Source organism: Vidua chalybeata, chromosome 29 (genome assembly GCF_026979565.1).
Source record: "Vidua chalybeata isolate OUT-0048 chromosome 29, bVidCha1 merged haplotype, whole genome shotgun sequence".
NCBI classification, from domain to species: Eukaryota; Metazoa; Chordata; class Aves; order Passeriformes; family Viduidae; genus Vidua; species Vidua chalybeata.
In genome coordinates, this window is record NC_071558.1 from 3150814 (window position 1) to 3166768 (window position 15955).

Consider the following 15955-nt stretch of genomic DNA (forward strand, 5'->3'; position numbering starts at 1 on the left):
CAGAGCCCTGATGAGATAATTCTGCCCAGGGCTCTGATGTCCCTAGCATAAGAAGGACATGGAAGTGCTGGAGCAAGCCCAGAGGAAGCCATTCAGTTGATGAGGGGACTGGAGCACCTCCCCTATGGAGCCAGGCTGGGAGGGCTGGGAATGTTCAGCCTGGAGAAGAGAGGGCTGTGTGGAGACCTCAGACTTTCCAGGATCTGAAAGGGCTCCAGGGAAGCTGGAGAGGGATCATTCATCAGGAACTGGAGTGACAGGACAAGGGGGAATGGGTTCAAACTGACAGAGAGGAAATTTAGGTTGGATATATGGGAGAACATCCTCCCTGTGAGGGTGGGGAGGCCCTGGTGCCCAGAGAAGCTGTGGCTGCCCCTGAATCCCTGGCAGTGTCCAAGGCCAGGTTGGACAGGGCTTGGAGCAGCCTGGGACAGCGGGAGGTGTCCCTGCCCATGGCAGGGGGTGTGGAATAAGCTAGGCTTTAAGGTCCCTCCCAGCCCAAAGTCACTGTGATGCTGTGATTTCGTTCCCAATTTGAAAACCTCCTGGGGACTAGCAGAACAAACACTAAATACAGAGTGAGAAACATCAATGCCACAACTGTTCATCCCTCTGCAATAAAAACTGATATGGCAATGGCCTGGCACTTGCAGCACTTGATTACAGCCAGCATTACCCTGATCCCAGAGCTGCACCTATGGCAAACACCTGTGGATGCTGAAGGAAGGGACAGCCTGGATTCCTCTGAAACAGCCAACTTTGGTGCTGATGATGAAGAAATATTTGTTCAGTCAGCTGCATTTAACCAGGAGGTTGCAGCCTGGATCCAGGTGAACACTGCTGAGATGAGAAGCAGCTGTGTGGGTAATGTGGGAGCCTCTGCAGTGACCCCAGGCACCCCAAATCCAGGGCTGCTCCTTCCTGCAGGGATGGAGCAGGAGGGGGGTTCTTTCTGCCCACCTCCAGGCCTGGCACTCACACAGAAACTCCCGAGTCAGCATGACACCACCCTGAGCCTGCAATCCAATGCTCCTGGAATTCCCTGGGGCAGACTGAGTGCCAGAGAGTCACTAATGAGTATTAAAGCCTTCAGAGAGCTGCAGCCTCCTGCTACGGCCTGAAATTCTGACAAGAACTTTGGAAGAAAAATCTCCTTTGTTCAGCGGATTTCCAAAATCCACCTCAATATTGACTTGGGAATTCAGCTCTTCATCCCTGTATTTGCACTCCACACTCTTCCTTCTTTTTTCTGTTCCTCCTGGGTGCTCTGCCACCCCCCGGGCCAGGTTCTGTGGTGCTCTCACCCTGCCACTGCTGGTATCCAACACCTCTTGGCAGGCTCTGCTTTTCCCTGCTCACCTCCATTTCCAAACAAAGAGCTTGGAAGTTTGAGTAGACATTTAAATAATAAATACATAACTAACAAAACCCTTCCAAACACCAGCTTTGATCTGAGCAAGATGCCAGGATTCTGAAAACAAGACTTTAGCATCAAACACAGATCCTTTGAAAGCTGAAGGCGTATGCCCTGGAAAGCTTCTTTCTCATCTAAGGGTGAGTGAGTTTTCCAAGCACACTGAAAATTATTTCAAAGAACATGAAGAGCAAAACAGGAAGCATCTAGTGAGATGTCAGACAAGAAGTCAAAAAAGTCTGTCATTTTTTTCAGCATTTTTAAACCCAAAATTCTTATATGGGATTTTTTTCCCCCCTATAAATCTACTTAATAATCAGCATGATTAACAGAAACATTTTGGAGAGAAATTTTTAAGGACAAAATTTCATCCGGTAACTTCTAACAGAAACATCTTGAGATGTTTCCTTTGGAGAAGGTTGCAGTGCCTGCAGAAACAAAATAACTCCCAACATCAGCCACAGAGTCAAAGCATCTTCTTGCAATTCTGTATCATTAAAAATTTCAGATTTTTGGTTGAAGTGAATAGCAGGTATTGCTGCCATTAAGGAGGAGTAAGAGTATTGCAGATAGATACCAAAATCAAACTGCAATCATGCACAGCCCCAAACTTCAGGAATAAAAAGGACATTTTCTGTGCAGAGGCAACAGTGGAAGAAGGGGACTCCACTGCTCATCTACTGAGGGCATCAGGTCAAATCACCTTCAGCCACATCAGCCCAACTCTCCCATCACACACACCCTGTCCTGGACACCCCCTGGGAAACACCCCCAGGACACCCCCAGGAACCCCCCTAACCCGGGGGGGATTTGGGGACACATCCCCGTGTCCCCCCAGGACAAACCCCAGGACACCCATCCCAGACACATTCTCAGGATGTCCCTCAGGGGGCATCCCCCAGGGCACACCCCCAGAACACAGAATCACAGAACTCACAGAACTCACTGAATCACAGAATTCACAGAACTCACAGAATCACAGAACTCACAGAATTCACAGAATCACAGAATTCACAGAACTCACAGAATTCATAGAACTCACAGAATCACAGAATTCACAGAACTCACAGAATCACAGAATTCACAGAACTCACAGAATCACTGGCTTGGAAGAGACCTCCAAGACCATCGAGTCCAACCCAGCCCCAACACCTCAACTCAACCCTGGCACCCAGTGCCACATCCAGTCTTAAACACCTCCAGGGATGGTGACTCCACCACCTCCCCAGGTGGTAGCACAGATATTGTTGAGAGAGAAATGGAAATAAAAACAAGTTTTAAAGCATGGCCCTTCCAAATAAGACTAGATACTTTGGAAAATAGAACGATGAAAGATGCATTGTAGTAGGATTTACAAGGGGTAATTTTAGATTACTTGCTTTAAGGTATTTACAGCATGGTGTGGCTAAAGCTGATAGGTCAAGAAATGCTTGTAATGTATTGTAATAAAGAAATAGCTTCTGATTGTAATTGCATGAATTATAACATCTGTATTGTCTCACCCTTCAGAGACTGGAAAATGGAGTAAGTTTTTAAAACACCTCTCAGTTGCCCCATCTCTGGGTCAGAAAAAGGCATAATCCAACAGGACACACCTTGGGATACACCCCCAGTTCACCCCCTCCAGGATGTGACACCCCACAGTGTCCTAGTCTGTGGCCACGGGGTCAGGCTGAGCCTCAGCCCGCCTCTCCTGTGGCAGCTGCAATCTTATTTACACACTGAGCAATTCCCCCTGGAAAGCTCCAGAGCCAGCTGGGCAGTGGGAGCAGCCAGCACTGTCACCTGCACAGGGGACAGCAGGAACTCCCCGTGCCCACACAAATGTTCTGTGAGATGGGAAGTGCAGACCTGAAGTCAAGCCCAAGTGACAGAGTGGCCTCAGTGGCTGCTCCTATCATTGTCACCATTAGAAATGAAGGATGGCACTATTTTCAAGTTAAGAATGATTTATTCTAGGGATAAATATCAGTCTTAGAAGTTGTGAGATTTTACAGGAGTGAGTATTCAGCTATAGCTCAAAAGTAGTCACAAGTTACTTTGTTACAAGATAATATATAACTTTATAATAACAGGTAATATATAAAATATATATTATTATATAATATATAACTTTCTAAACTAATAGACAGTTGCCACAGAATTTATTTTGCTTTTCTAACTTATCACCTTTACTTAACTTCTGCTGCACTGAGGATCCTTTTATGCAATGGCTTGTCTCCCTTGTACACATATGCTTCTGTTATACTCTTAGCTTATTCCATACACCATCTTATCTATATTTTCTCACTTATTTAAAGCATATTTTTACTTACAACTATAGAAATATAAGTTTATGATTTTTCTGCTTAATATCTGTGTATCGTATTTTTACATCAATCCAAGCTTCTCCTAAGGCTACAAATCAAACCCTTCCTGTGGCTGTGGAAGTTTCTATTTTTCTGATTCCCACATGCTCCCATGGACCTCTAAATGTGCCCCTGTCTCCTGCTTCTGCCAGCTCCTGGTGCTGCAAGCTGGGCTCACAGGGCAGCATTCAACATTTAATTCCTTCCTGAGCCCTGCTTCCCTTGGACAAATGCAGTTTTAGATCAGGGAAGCACAAAGTCAGGTTTTAATCAGACACATTTGTGAGCACTGTGGAAAAAAGAAAACGACATCAACATCTCCTGAATGTTTCACCTGCTCTCTCCTGCTGTCTTTACTAGTAACTGCCTCAATGCTGCAATCAAATGGACAATGCCATAAAAAATACACTGAAACAGTTTTCCTGGAATTCTGTGCCTTTTCAGCCCAAATTTCAAGCCCTGCTCAACGTTCTTGTGGTGTCAGCTGGAATGAAATGGCCCATCTGGGCACAAAGCTGTTCAAAAGGGCGAGATTACATTGCATCAAAAAGCATTTTGTGCTTTAAAAACTGAAACATTTGTTCCTGTGCAATCTTTAGTTCAACTGTCTGGTTTCAGAATCCATCCAATAAAAGTATTGCCCCAAGCAAATGCATAAAACACATTAAGTTTCCATAAAATTGCTATTATTCTTAGTTTGACACCGAGCTGAACTGAAAATTCCCTATCTCCTATGTGAATATACAGTTTCTTGACCTGCACCATTCATCTGAGGAATAATAATTCCAGGTTATTTTGATATAAACTATGAACAGGTTATAATTGCTGGGGACATGGCTCAGTGGTGGCCTTGGCAGTGCTGGGGGAGCAGTTAACTCCATCATCTTAAAGGTCCTTTTCAATCTGAACAATTCAGTGATTCCAGAATCATCACAGGCATCAACAGCAAAAAAAACTTTATTCTAAAAAGAGAATCAGGGTTTATTACAACTAGATCATTATTTAATGTCATTATCATTGGTATTTATGTGCAAAAAGGTCAAGGGTAGCTGATCTTTCCTGAGAACAGGGACATCTATCAAGTCTGGTGTCAGACTTCTCAACTAAACCCAAGTCACAAAACACAAGATACTCTCAGCCTCCAACACCTGAAGTAGTGAGAAGGAACCAGCCTGTTAATGAAAATGTTGTTTGGTATTTCTTGAGAGCCACTGGAAAGCCATAAGGATTTTTTATGTACACAAACAGATTTACCCATTATTGTTTTGGCTGTTGTACTTCAGGCCAATTCAAACGAGCATTCTGAGGAATCACAGGAATTGTTTTGCAGTTGTGGCATCAACATATTCTAGGCAATTCCCTAAATAAAAATGCTGTTTATTTTTCACCTCCAAGACTTTTTATTTTTTAGGCTTTTCTAAAAGTTTGAACTACCAGGAAAACAATGATTCTGTGGAATTAGTCTAAGACAAAAAACTTTTGTCCCAGATCCTGCAGGAAATATTCCTGAGCTACCCAAAAAGAAAATAAATCAATTCTTCATGTTTTAAACTTTTTTTCTTGAAACTTTTTTTCGGTGGGTGGCTGTGATTTCATCAGCAAACTTCCCTGAATGACCAAAGGCAAGAGAAAGAGCTACAGAATCCTGCACTCAGCAGTTTTACACAGGAACAAGGAGATGGAGCAGGAGGGCGAGTCCCAACCTGCTGCCCTGTGTTTCCACTGAGTGAGAGTTCCACAGGCTGCCACTGTCACTTCTTGCCTTTTATGTGCTAAACCTTCACTACTGCCAGCACAGCCAAACCATTCCTACACACCGTCCTACAAAATAACAGGGGCAAAAAGTCTATTTTTGTTCAAGGCTCAGGTTTTTGGGCTTAGCACAGCAATGTCTGCCTGCCCCAGGACACTTTTTGAAAGAATGAAATCCATACTCGGTGTCAAAAAGCAAACTGAACACAGCAGTACCTGCTGATCTTGTTTCTTGTAACACCTGGGAATGTCAATCATTTCTGGGTTTCCCTTTCCTGCTCTATGATTTTCTCCTCAGAAAAAAAAATATTTAGTAACTTTCATGTCTGCACATTTCCAGAGGACAAATTTTAAATACACGAGGAAAAAATTCTCCACTGAAAGGGTGGTCAGGCATTGGAACAGGTTGCCCAGGGAAGCGGTGGAATTATCATCCCTGGAAGTGCTCAAAATCAAAATTCAAAAGTGTGGATGTGGCACCAGGGTTCAGTGCTGGGAACTGAGATGGATTCCATCATCTGGGAGGCCTTTTCCAACCTGAGGGATTCTGTGATTCCAACTTACATCACCCACCCACACCCCTTCAGACTGGAGAGAAACCCTCTATTCATATCTCTGAAGATACTCCCCAAGTTTTATGAGTCCTGTCAGCACTAAACTTGAGGAAAAAAACCTGTCAGAGATGACAGTGCAAAGGATTTTCCTACTATTTTCATTTTAACACTGGTATTCCCAGGAGGAGAATTCCACTACTTGTCTTTGTCTTTCAGTGGTTAACTGTGCACACTGCAAGTGCTAAATTGTCATTCTAATTCTTCATTGCTCCTTTAAAAGAACAGAAAGTTCCCTTTCAGAGCTCCAAGTAAAGCCACACCTGGCTCTGAATGGGTCACATGTTTGCTTCCCCTCCTCTGCATCCACAGCAAAAATTCATGGATAGCTTTCCTTTGCTGAAGTGTAATTTGCAGTGCTAAAACTCACTTTATTACGTGGCAGAAAGACAAAAAAAACAACCCTTGGGCATTATATTCAAAACATGTGATGGTTTTAAGCCATCGTTCCCATTTATTTCCACACAGACACTTCTAATCCCACTTCAGGAATCAGCAGGACGTTGTTTAGTGTCATTTCTAACAATCCAAAGTGCAAAATGGCAGCAGGGAACAGACAGACTTAAACACCATCTCAGAACAACTCAGAGAGAGCAGAGGATCTAAAGTGAGTTCTCATGACTCAGGGATTTGAAACTCTTGTAAATAATGCAGATTTAATGCAACAGATCTGCATCCTCTGCATCCAGGGCTGCTTGCCAGGCAGGAGAGCAGTGACTGCACTGAGGGGAGCTGCAATCTAAAACTGACATGGTATCATCATGCATCACATCAACAGTACTCTACACCATCACTAATATTTGCCTCCCTTTCTTCTTCCCATTTGAAATGGGATGCACCTCTGGGAAAAAAAAATCCTGGTGTATAAACAAAGATGTCAAGGAAGAAGAATCCCTGCTGTCGCCATGAGAATTCAAATATTGATTATTTTCTCTGGTGGAAACTCCCAGGGCACGATCTCTTGATGCAAAGGGAAAGTCTCCAGACACAGTGGTGCCTTTTGAGTGTAGAATCAGGGAATTATGGAATGTCCTGAGCTGGAAGGGACCCACAGGGATCATGAGTCCAGCTCCTGGCCCTGCACTGACACCCCAACAACCCCACCCTGGGTATCCCTGGGAGCAGTGTCCAAACCCTCCTGGAGCTCTGGCAGCCCTGGGGCTGGGACCATTCCCTGGGGAGCCTGGGCAGTGCCCAGCACCCTCTGAGGGGAGAACCTTTCCTGACACCCACCCTAAACCTCCCCTGATTAACTTAACATTAAACCTCCCCTGAATAAGGGATTTTCAGCTGCAGGGGCCACCTCAATTCAGACATCAAGAGACATCACCAGCTGGATATTCTAGACTGTTCCAATACTCAACTCATTGCAACAGAGTCTTGTCAAAAAAAAAAAAAAAAAAAAAAAAAAACCATCAGTGTAATAACAAACTACCATCGACTCTTCTGATGTTTTTCAAGCCAAAGTTAGAAACATCATTAAAAATAATAAGCTTGTTCTGAAATGGAAGAATGTAAAATAAAGACCACTGCCAAAATTTTAAGTTACGCAACGTACACTTGAGAATTTCTTGTTCAATAGGCTGACTACAAACACCTCTGCTCCCAGTGGAGGAAAACCCCAATGTGAGTGCATTGCAGAGTCTGGAAAAGGCAATTTTAGTCCTTACACGTAACATCCAGCACACTTGCTTTGTAAGCACGTAATTTATTACTCAGAATCCCAGAATCCCAGACTGGCTTGGGCTAAAAGGGATTTTAAAGATTTCGTTCCACCCCCTGCCATGGGCAAGAACACCTCCCTCTATCCCAGGCTGCTCCAAGCCCTGTCCAACCTGGCCTTGGGCACTTCCAGGGATCCAGGGGCATCCACAGCTTCTCTGGGCACCTGAGAAGCCTCCCCAGCCTCACAGGGAGGAATTCCTGCCCAGTATCCCATCTAACCCTGCCCTCTGGCAGTGGGAAGCCATTCCCCCTGTCCTGGCACTCCAGGCTCTTGTACAGCTTCTCTCCCTGGCAGGCTCCCTTCAGGCTTTGGAAGGCCACAATGAGGTCATCCCCAAATTTCACTTCTCTTTAAGGTGACTCTTCCTCCAGGCCAATTCCAGTCAGGGTATGCCAGGGGAAAGGAAAAGGTCTGGGTATGTCAGGCAGACATCAAGGAGGAGTTTTCCTTCCCCTTGGGCAGGCTCTGCCTTAGGAGATCTGCCAGGAGCCCTGAGAACAGGACACAGGCTGGAGAAATGGAAATGCTTCAGCCTTGGGAAGCTCTGCAGCAGGAGCCCCCTGAACAGAAAACCCCTGCAAAGGAAGGACTCCAACTTCCAGGGATTCCCTGGATTCCCCTGCTGAATCACCTGGCACTACTACACAAGGGTATTCTAACACTTGATTAACAAAACTTTTATGTTTCTTGGAAAAAAGAGCAGACTGTAACCAAACCCTTCAAAAATTTAGCATCTATGCAACTATATTTGTAATCCTTGCCATTTATCCTATTTTCCCTATCTGCTACTGCTGCTCTTACTGATTACATCATGGAGATCATAAAAACAAATCCTCGAGGCAGGGCCACTTGCTGGTGTTTGCAAAAGCCCTGGCACCTCTCTCCAGCCACTGCCTTTACATGCAGTTATCACCAGGCTGGTTTCTAACTCGTTTGGAAAAGTCTATCTTACTTCTCAGACCCTGCCTGAGCAGTGACAGGTGAGACACAACAAAACAACTGCTTCTAACAGGTAGGAAAAAATATAAATCCACCCAGCAGAGACAAGCACAGCACATCCAGAGCCTTATCCCAAGAGAGACAAGACACCCAAACCCCTCCACTTTGTTACAGAAAAGAGACTAAAAATCTCCCCACTACTTTTCAGAAATGAACCCACTTCAAGTGAACATGGGAATTATCTTTCACTGCTGTTGAAACAACAAATTGGCACACTGTGAAAGAGCTTCTTTTCCTGCTCGTGACCACAAAATAAAACCATTTCTAACACCAGACACTTCAGTATCAGAGGTTACACGAAAAAACAGCAGAACGCAGTGGTGCAGAGATGATGAAGCTTTTACACACAGCTTAAATGTACCATGACTTGCAGATCACCCCACAGCCACATCACTCACTTGCTTTGAAGGACAGTGCTCGTTCTTCTCCTCTGTCATCTTCCCACTCTTGGGAGCCCTTCTTGGCTGCTTGATGCTGGTTTTTATGGCAGGCCGGCAGACATAATTCTCCAGGTTCTTGGGAGGCTTTTTTGTCCTCTTTGCTTGCAGGCCAATCTTCAGTTTGAGGTTTCCCTCGGAGAAGTTGGTTTCTTTCACCGAGAACTGCTGCTGCGCATCGCCCAGAGCCTCGCTCTTCCCGCTCTCCTCCCTGCTCTTCTTCCTCCCCTCCTCCTCGTCCTTGCTGCAGCCTTCGAGCTCTGCTTCCCCTTTGCCCACCAAGGTGCCAATGTTTACCACAGAGGGGCTTTTCCCAGAAAACCCTTCAGAATCAGAACCCAAGCCTAACATAGCAGTATTCCGAGGGTCCATCACAGGCGGAATATTTGCCTTCAGGTGATTTTAGGGAAGATTTACAGAGATATGTTCCTCAGGAGAGCTGTTCCACTATGGGCAGTCAACATCTTTCACTCTGTGGGAGGAAAAGACAGACAGCATAAACTTGGATTTTCTAGCAGAAATTAAATTAATATTAAATAAAACCAATATTGAGATATAAAACCAATATATAAACAATAATACAGAAAATCAATAGATAAATAATAACATCATATATAATAATATATAAGTATATAATATATAAAACCAATTAGAAAACATATAAAATATAGATTTATATTATAGATTAGAAAATATATAAAATATATAAAACCAATTAGAAAACAAACAATTGTACTTCAGACAAGCACAGCAGCTGATGTTCCAAGACACCAATGCTTCCAGTCACCTCTTTCAAAACCACAATTTATCTGTAAAACACTTTTAAATAGTAAGTGAAAAATAAAAAGTATGTGAAAAATATAATTTCCAAATTATCCACATGACACTTCAAATGATGGCTACAGATTTCAATATTGATCATCAAAATGATTTTTTTATTTGTAACCAGAGCCTGCCCGGTTAGTCCCAGTCTTGCTGCTCCTGGATCCACTGAAAGAGCTGCATCTAAGGAAGGAGCAGGCATGAGAAACCCATGAGAAAGCATCCAAAGCCCAGCAATATTCTGGTTTTAATTATCTGAGCCACCAGGAAAGCTGAGCCTGAGCCACGTGTGCATCAGTTTACAAACACGCCACAAAATCCACTCCTTAGTTAAGGACTTTCCACAGCTCAGGAAGAAGGATGGAGAACAGATGCCAACCAAGCATTCACACACTGGTTTGTGCTTCCTGAAGCAGGGGAAGAGGAAAGTCCACATTTCCATCAGCACAGACACTGCTAGGAATATAGAATTGACCTATTGAGCAGAAAATAATAGAGGGAACCTTTTCATCTTAACTACAGCAAATTAGAGTCAAGCTCTAGGTTTGTGAGGGTCCCCAGACCCTTGTGAAGCACTGACCCCCTGCTCACCACAGAGACCCCGAGCTTCCCTCCCTGCCAGAGAACAAACCAAAGCTGTGCTCCTTGTAATTTTATCACGCAGACAAAAATCCCAAAATCCCAGAAGTGTTTGGGCTGGGAGGGACCTCGAAGATCATCTCATCCCACCCCTGCCATGGGCAGGGACACCTTCCACTGTCCCAGGTTGCTCCAAGCCCTGTCCAGCCTGGCCTGGAACCCTTCCAGGGATGGGGCAGCTTGTGCCAGGGCCTCACCACAAAGCCATTCCCCCCTGTCCTGTCTCCAAACCTTTGTAAATTCTCTCTCCATCTTTCTTGCAGGCTCCCTTAAGGCACTGAAAAATTATTTGTTGTGGGGGCATTCTAAGGAGAAAATGTTTAAATATCTGCAGCAGTTAAATAGCTTTATCATTTTTGAAATGAAATGGATCAGAAACAGGTCTGAAAAAACACTGATTTGCTGAAAAGTGCATCAGAGGCACCAACCCAGCCTGAATCTCCTGTCCTCCCTTCCCTTCCCTACAGTCATTAAGGCTGAATGTGAGGAATGGCATGGAAAGATGTCATGATGTCAAAATGAGTTTCAAACAAAGGTCTCAAGGAGCCCAGCACTTTTCTGTGATGTTTGGCATCCTGGCAGGTCAGCAGGAGCACAGAGCACATGGCAGGTGCCACAGCCCCTCTGGCCAGATAAGAATTGGGGAATTCAGCAAGGAGCTGGTTTTGGGGTGGCTCAGGAGTGCAGGCATGGGAAGGGGAAAGGATCAGGAATGTGAAAGGCGACACCAGAGAGCACCAAGGCAACTGCAGTGGACACAGGTTGGAGGACAGATGCCAGGATTAGTGGGGGCAGAAGAAATGCTGCTGGGAACACCAGATGCAGCCAGTCACAAAGCCAGGCTTCCCTGGCTATGTCTTCAGAGAAAACAAACTTATTTCCATGTGTTCTGGGCACCTTATTCATGGGGTTTCTAGCTGCTGCTCTGGCTTCCCAACTACACACATCCTCAGAAATCAAACCTGCTATTATTACTCATAATACCAGAGGTAATTAGACAAAACCTCCATTTTACAAGGAGAAAAAAAGGGTAGAGCAGTGTGACATGGACACAGAAAGTGAGTCAGTGGCACTGCCCAGTTCAAGGCGCAGTGTTAGTCCAACAGGCTTCACCATGTCACTAAAAATGGGCTTTTTCATATACATCAATGTGCAAGGAAAATTGGCCAGCAGGTAAATAATGCTGAGCTAAAGCCTGAATTTATATTATTCAAGTCCAAGAAAATGAACAATCCCAGATGCCATCATGCACCTCTCAAATCTGTGCTCACACAACTGTTTCCTTCTCTAGTGACTGGAATGCAGAGCAGTCACAATACTTCAGACATTTTCTTACAAATTAATTAATTAATCAGCTTCAAATACAAAACCAACAGCAAGACTCACACACTGACCTTTAGAAACTGCAAGACCCAAAGTGCACGGTGGGAATCAGAGCAAAGGAAAGGTGTTCACATCCTACTCTGTGCTAAGAGGGTCAGTAAGCATCCCAAAACAAAGCCACTAAATTGATGGCTCCCACAAACACAGAGCAGGTCATTTATTTATCCATTAATTGCCCTCAACACAGACAACAAAAATGCTAATGCTGGCCCTAATCACCATTTTGCCTCCATCGCTGTAATCTTCTCGCAGCTCCCCACTAATTCACAGGATGTGTGTCTGCCACTCAGATCTCATCTCCCTGAATCCCCACGTGCTGCTTCCTCCCTGCCTTATCAAGTTCAAGCTTCCTGTCACTGTCTCCAAGGTGTTCTCAAGTGTACCTTGGCTCTTCCCTTGCTCCTGTTCCCCGGAGCTGTTTCCCCAGTGATGCCACTATTTGTTTTCTTTTCTCACTTTACTTTCTCTGTGCTACTCCTCACGCTCAGTGTGCCTCGCTCACTGCAGGATCTGGTCCACTCCTCCTGCAGGCTGTGCCTTAAAACCTTGTGGATGGCAAAGTAAACGAGCAGCCAACTGGTGACAGCCACAGATAAAAAGCTGCACTAATTCACCCTGAAAACGCTGATGCTTTGGGTCTTTAAAGACCTAAAATAATCATATTTAACCATGTGAGATACGGTACTTATCCATGTCTCTGCTTTCCATGTTTGCTGCACAAAGTTCCAAGTCTTGTTCTGAATTATCCCACATCCATGGTGTCAGATTAAACCATTATAATATATTGTAGTTAAGAAATAGTTAACTTCTGATTATAATTATAAAATCTGTATTGTCTCACCCTTCACACGAGACTGAAAAGAAAATCAGAGTTTTTAAAACGCCTCTCAGTTGCCCCATCTCTAAGTCAGAAAAAGGCTTAATCTGACACATGGCATTTAAGGTTAACAAAACTTTTGCTGGATTGAAAACCATCCAGTACCAAACCCCTGCATGGCCTCTCAAGTGACGAGCAAGACATGTCCTCACCACTCCCTACGAAGCAAATCACATCAAACTCCCAGCCCCTCAGCCAGCAGCTTCTGTAGATCTCAAATCCCTCCTGAAATTGTTCTCCCCCAAAAAATTAACTATGAAGCATTTTAACATCCATCTTGACACGTGCCACCTGGAACTAAGTGGTGTTCATTAATGATTTCTCTAATTCCATACACAGTTTTAATACCTGGCATTCATCCTTATTCCCCTGGTGTCACATCCCAAGCCCTTTCTGTCCATCAGCAGAAAAGATTTCTGTTCTTCTGATCCTCTCCTTTCCCAGAAAGAAAACACCAAGGATTGATTCTACTGCCAGATCCCAGATATGTTTCCCCACACCCCCTCAGCAATATTAACTGAGATTTCCCCCTCTGTTCATTCCTGCTGCTGCTTTTCTTGATGAAAACACACTGTCATGTCATATTTGGAAAGTGAATATTTTTCTTTTGGCTCTTTTCATTGCTTCAGCTCCAAGGGACATTAAAACCAATTCAGCTAAGTGTTAGAAATCCCAGAATATTACTACTAACTCTATGGCCTCCCACAGTCCCCTCTCAAATTCATTGTCTTCTTTTCTTTGCTAAGGATGACAGACCACACTCAGAAAAGAGAAATAAAAAGTGGGATAAAGCCTCACTTAAAGTATTTCTCTATATCACAATCCCTGAACAGGAGCTCAAGGGCCTTGATTCACCTGCACAAGCATTCTTAAAATGTTTAGAGATGGAGGCATTTCCCAGGAATAAAGTTCCTGTTTGCTTTACAGGAGGTAACAAATAAAACTCTTTCCAATCAGAATCTGCTGGGTTTTTTTCCCTGACAGACAGAAATCCCAGGGGACCTGTCTTGTCAGGAAGAATATTCCACAGAAGTGCTGGGAGCAGAGGCCACGCTCAGGGAAAGCACCTGGAACAGGACATGGGTTTTGTGGGAAGAAAGGCAGAGACAGACGTGGTAAAACACCCTGCAAGTGTGCTCCAGTGGGAGGAAAACTGGGAAGCAGAGATAGAGTTTCTCCTGGTTTTTAACCTGGCCCCAGACCTGACTGCAGGTCTGGAATCACCTCCTGAATTTGGAGGTGCAGGGTAATTCTGTCGGTTGCCTATTCATATGCAAATAAAGGCAAAAATTGCCAAAATCTGCATAACCAACCCGTGCCTGGAGCAAAGGTTCCTCCACCCTCAGGCTGCCAGTGCCAACATCAGCCAACGCTGACTGCCGAGGGAAAAGCAGTTTGGGAATTCTCCTAAAATATGATCCCAGCTGCTACAGGGTGAGTCAGGAGCTCCCTGAGAGGTCTCCACATCCAGTGCCTCCCAGGGGATTTTTCTGGACAAAAGCCATTTCTTTATATCCATCTAGTAAAAGATAAGGGTCACAGCAAACCAGCACTTCTCCTTTAAATCCTTTAAATCCTTTGGTTATTCCCAACCCACCCCAAGCCAGAATGGGCACACCTGTGCCACAGGTAAGGGACACAAAACCAGGGACAAACACAGATTCTGCTTTCACAGAACAATCACAGTAGGTCTCATGACAGATTTTTTTTCCCTTTGCAAGCTGGACATGGGACTTGTGACCTCACTGGAGGGGGAGAATGTGTCCACAACAGCACCAGCCCTTCCAACAGCAGCAGAAATTAATTTAATTTTAAAATAGCCAACAATCCCATAGACAACAATATCTATTTAAAAAAGCAATTAATTCAGTAACTACATGTGCTATTGCCACTTTTCTCTTGTAAGAGCAGCACTGCCATTTTTACCAATATGCCTGTCTCTTCCACCAAGGAAAAAAATTGTTTTTTGTATCCTCCAGGACAATTTAAACTTTTGAAAACAACTGGGAAAAAAAAAAAAGCTTCTTCTGGAAATTGTAACTCAAATTTTGTCACTGGTTATTATCACTCAAACCTTTTTAGGCGACTGCCTGTAGCAAAGAATTCAAGTCCAAAAAGAAGTTGTGGTAATTTTGTCTTTTAAACCCAGATGTTTCAGACTTAGAACTGTTTAAAATGAAAAAAATAAAGCCTCTCTTTTATACTCCCAGACAGCTGAGAAAAGCTTAGGGTAAGAACACTTCCTAAGAACTCAAGCAGGCAGACAGATGATGATTTTAGAGCCCATCTCTCCCCATATGTTCAAGCAGCTGCCAGAACTTCCCCGTTTCCCACAGAGGCACCAGGGATGATCCCAAGGTCCTCAAGGATGACCACGAGTCTTACAGGATTCGCCCTAAAACCCCACACCCCCGGAAAACAAGTGCAGGTGCAACCTAAATGACTTAGCAATGAGGACAGCCAAAACAAACCAGGAGAGAAGGTCCTGAAAATGAAAACGGAGCCGATTTCAAGGGATGAGGGTAAAGCCACAGGTTCTGCCCCTGCTCCCAGAGCTCCCAGCAGCTCCAGTTTCCCTGCCTGGCTCCTGACAACACACGGCTAGCAGCAGAGTGAATGCGTGTCCCGAGGCCATCGGATGGAAACCCACATTCCACGCAGCTTCCAGTTCTCTGCTCCGTAATTAACAGGGTGAAGAACCACAAACCAAGGGCCAAAACCAGGAGTCAGGAAGTCAGGAGACCATGGAAGAGAGGGACAAGGATGGGAACACATTTTGGATTTTGATGGGAGAGATTGGTAAGGCCAAGATAAGGCTCAACCACCTAATCCCAAATCCACGATCAATAAAGATAAAATAGGATTGAAAATGCAATGAAACAATAAATAAAACTGAATAAAACTTCAGAAGTACGATTTTGGAGAAGGACGATCACGCAGTCTACAG

At 44.3% G+C, this 15955-nt stretch overlaps 1 protein-coding gene across 3 annotated transcripts in view; it reads right to left on the bottom strand.

Moving 5' to 3' along the window:
- The window catches only part of ASH1L (ASH1 like histone lysine methyltransferase), a 61978-nt gene that overhangs the window by 45253 nt on the left and 770 nt on the right, over positions 1–15955 (bottom strand). For all 3 annotated transcript variants that reach the window (XM_053966774.1, XM_053966773.1, XM_053966771.1), the window contains exon 2: positions 9249–9759. In XM_053966774.1, coding sequence (XP_053822749.1) covers positions 9249–9659 — 411 coding nt within the window. In that variant the 5' untranslated portion in view covers positions 9660–9759. The remainder of the gene's footprint in view (positions 1–9248; positions 9760–15955) is intronic.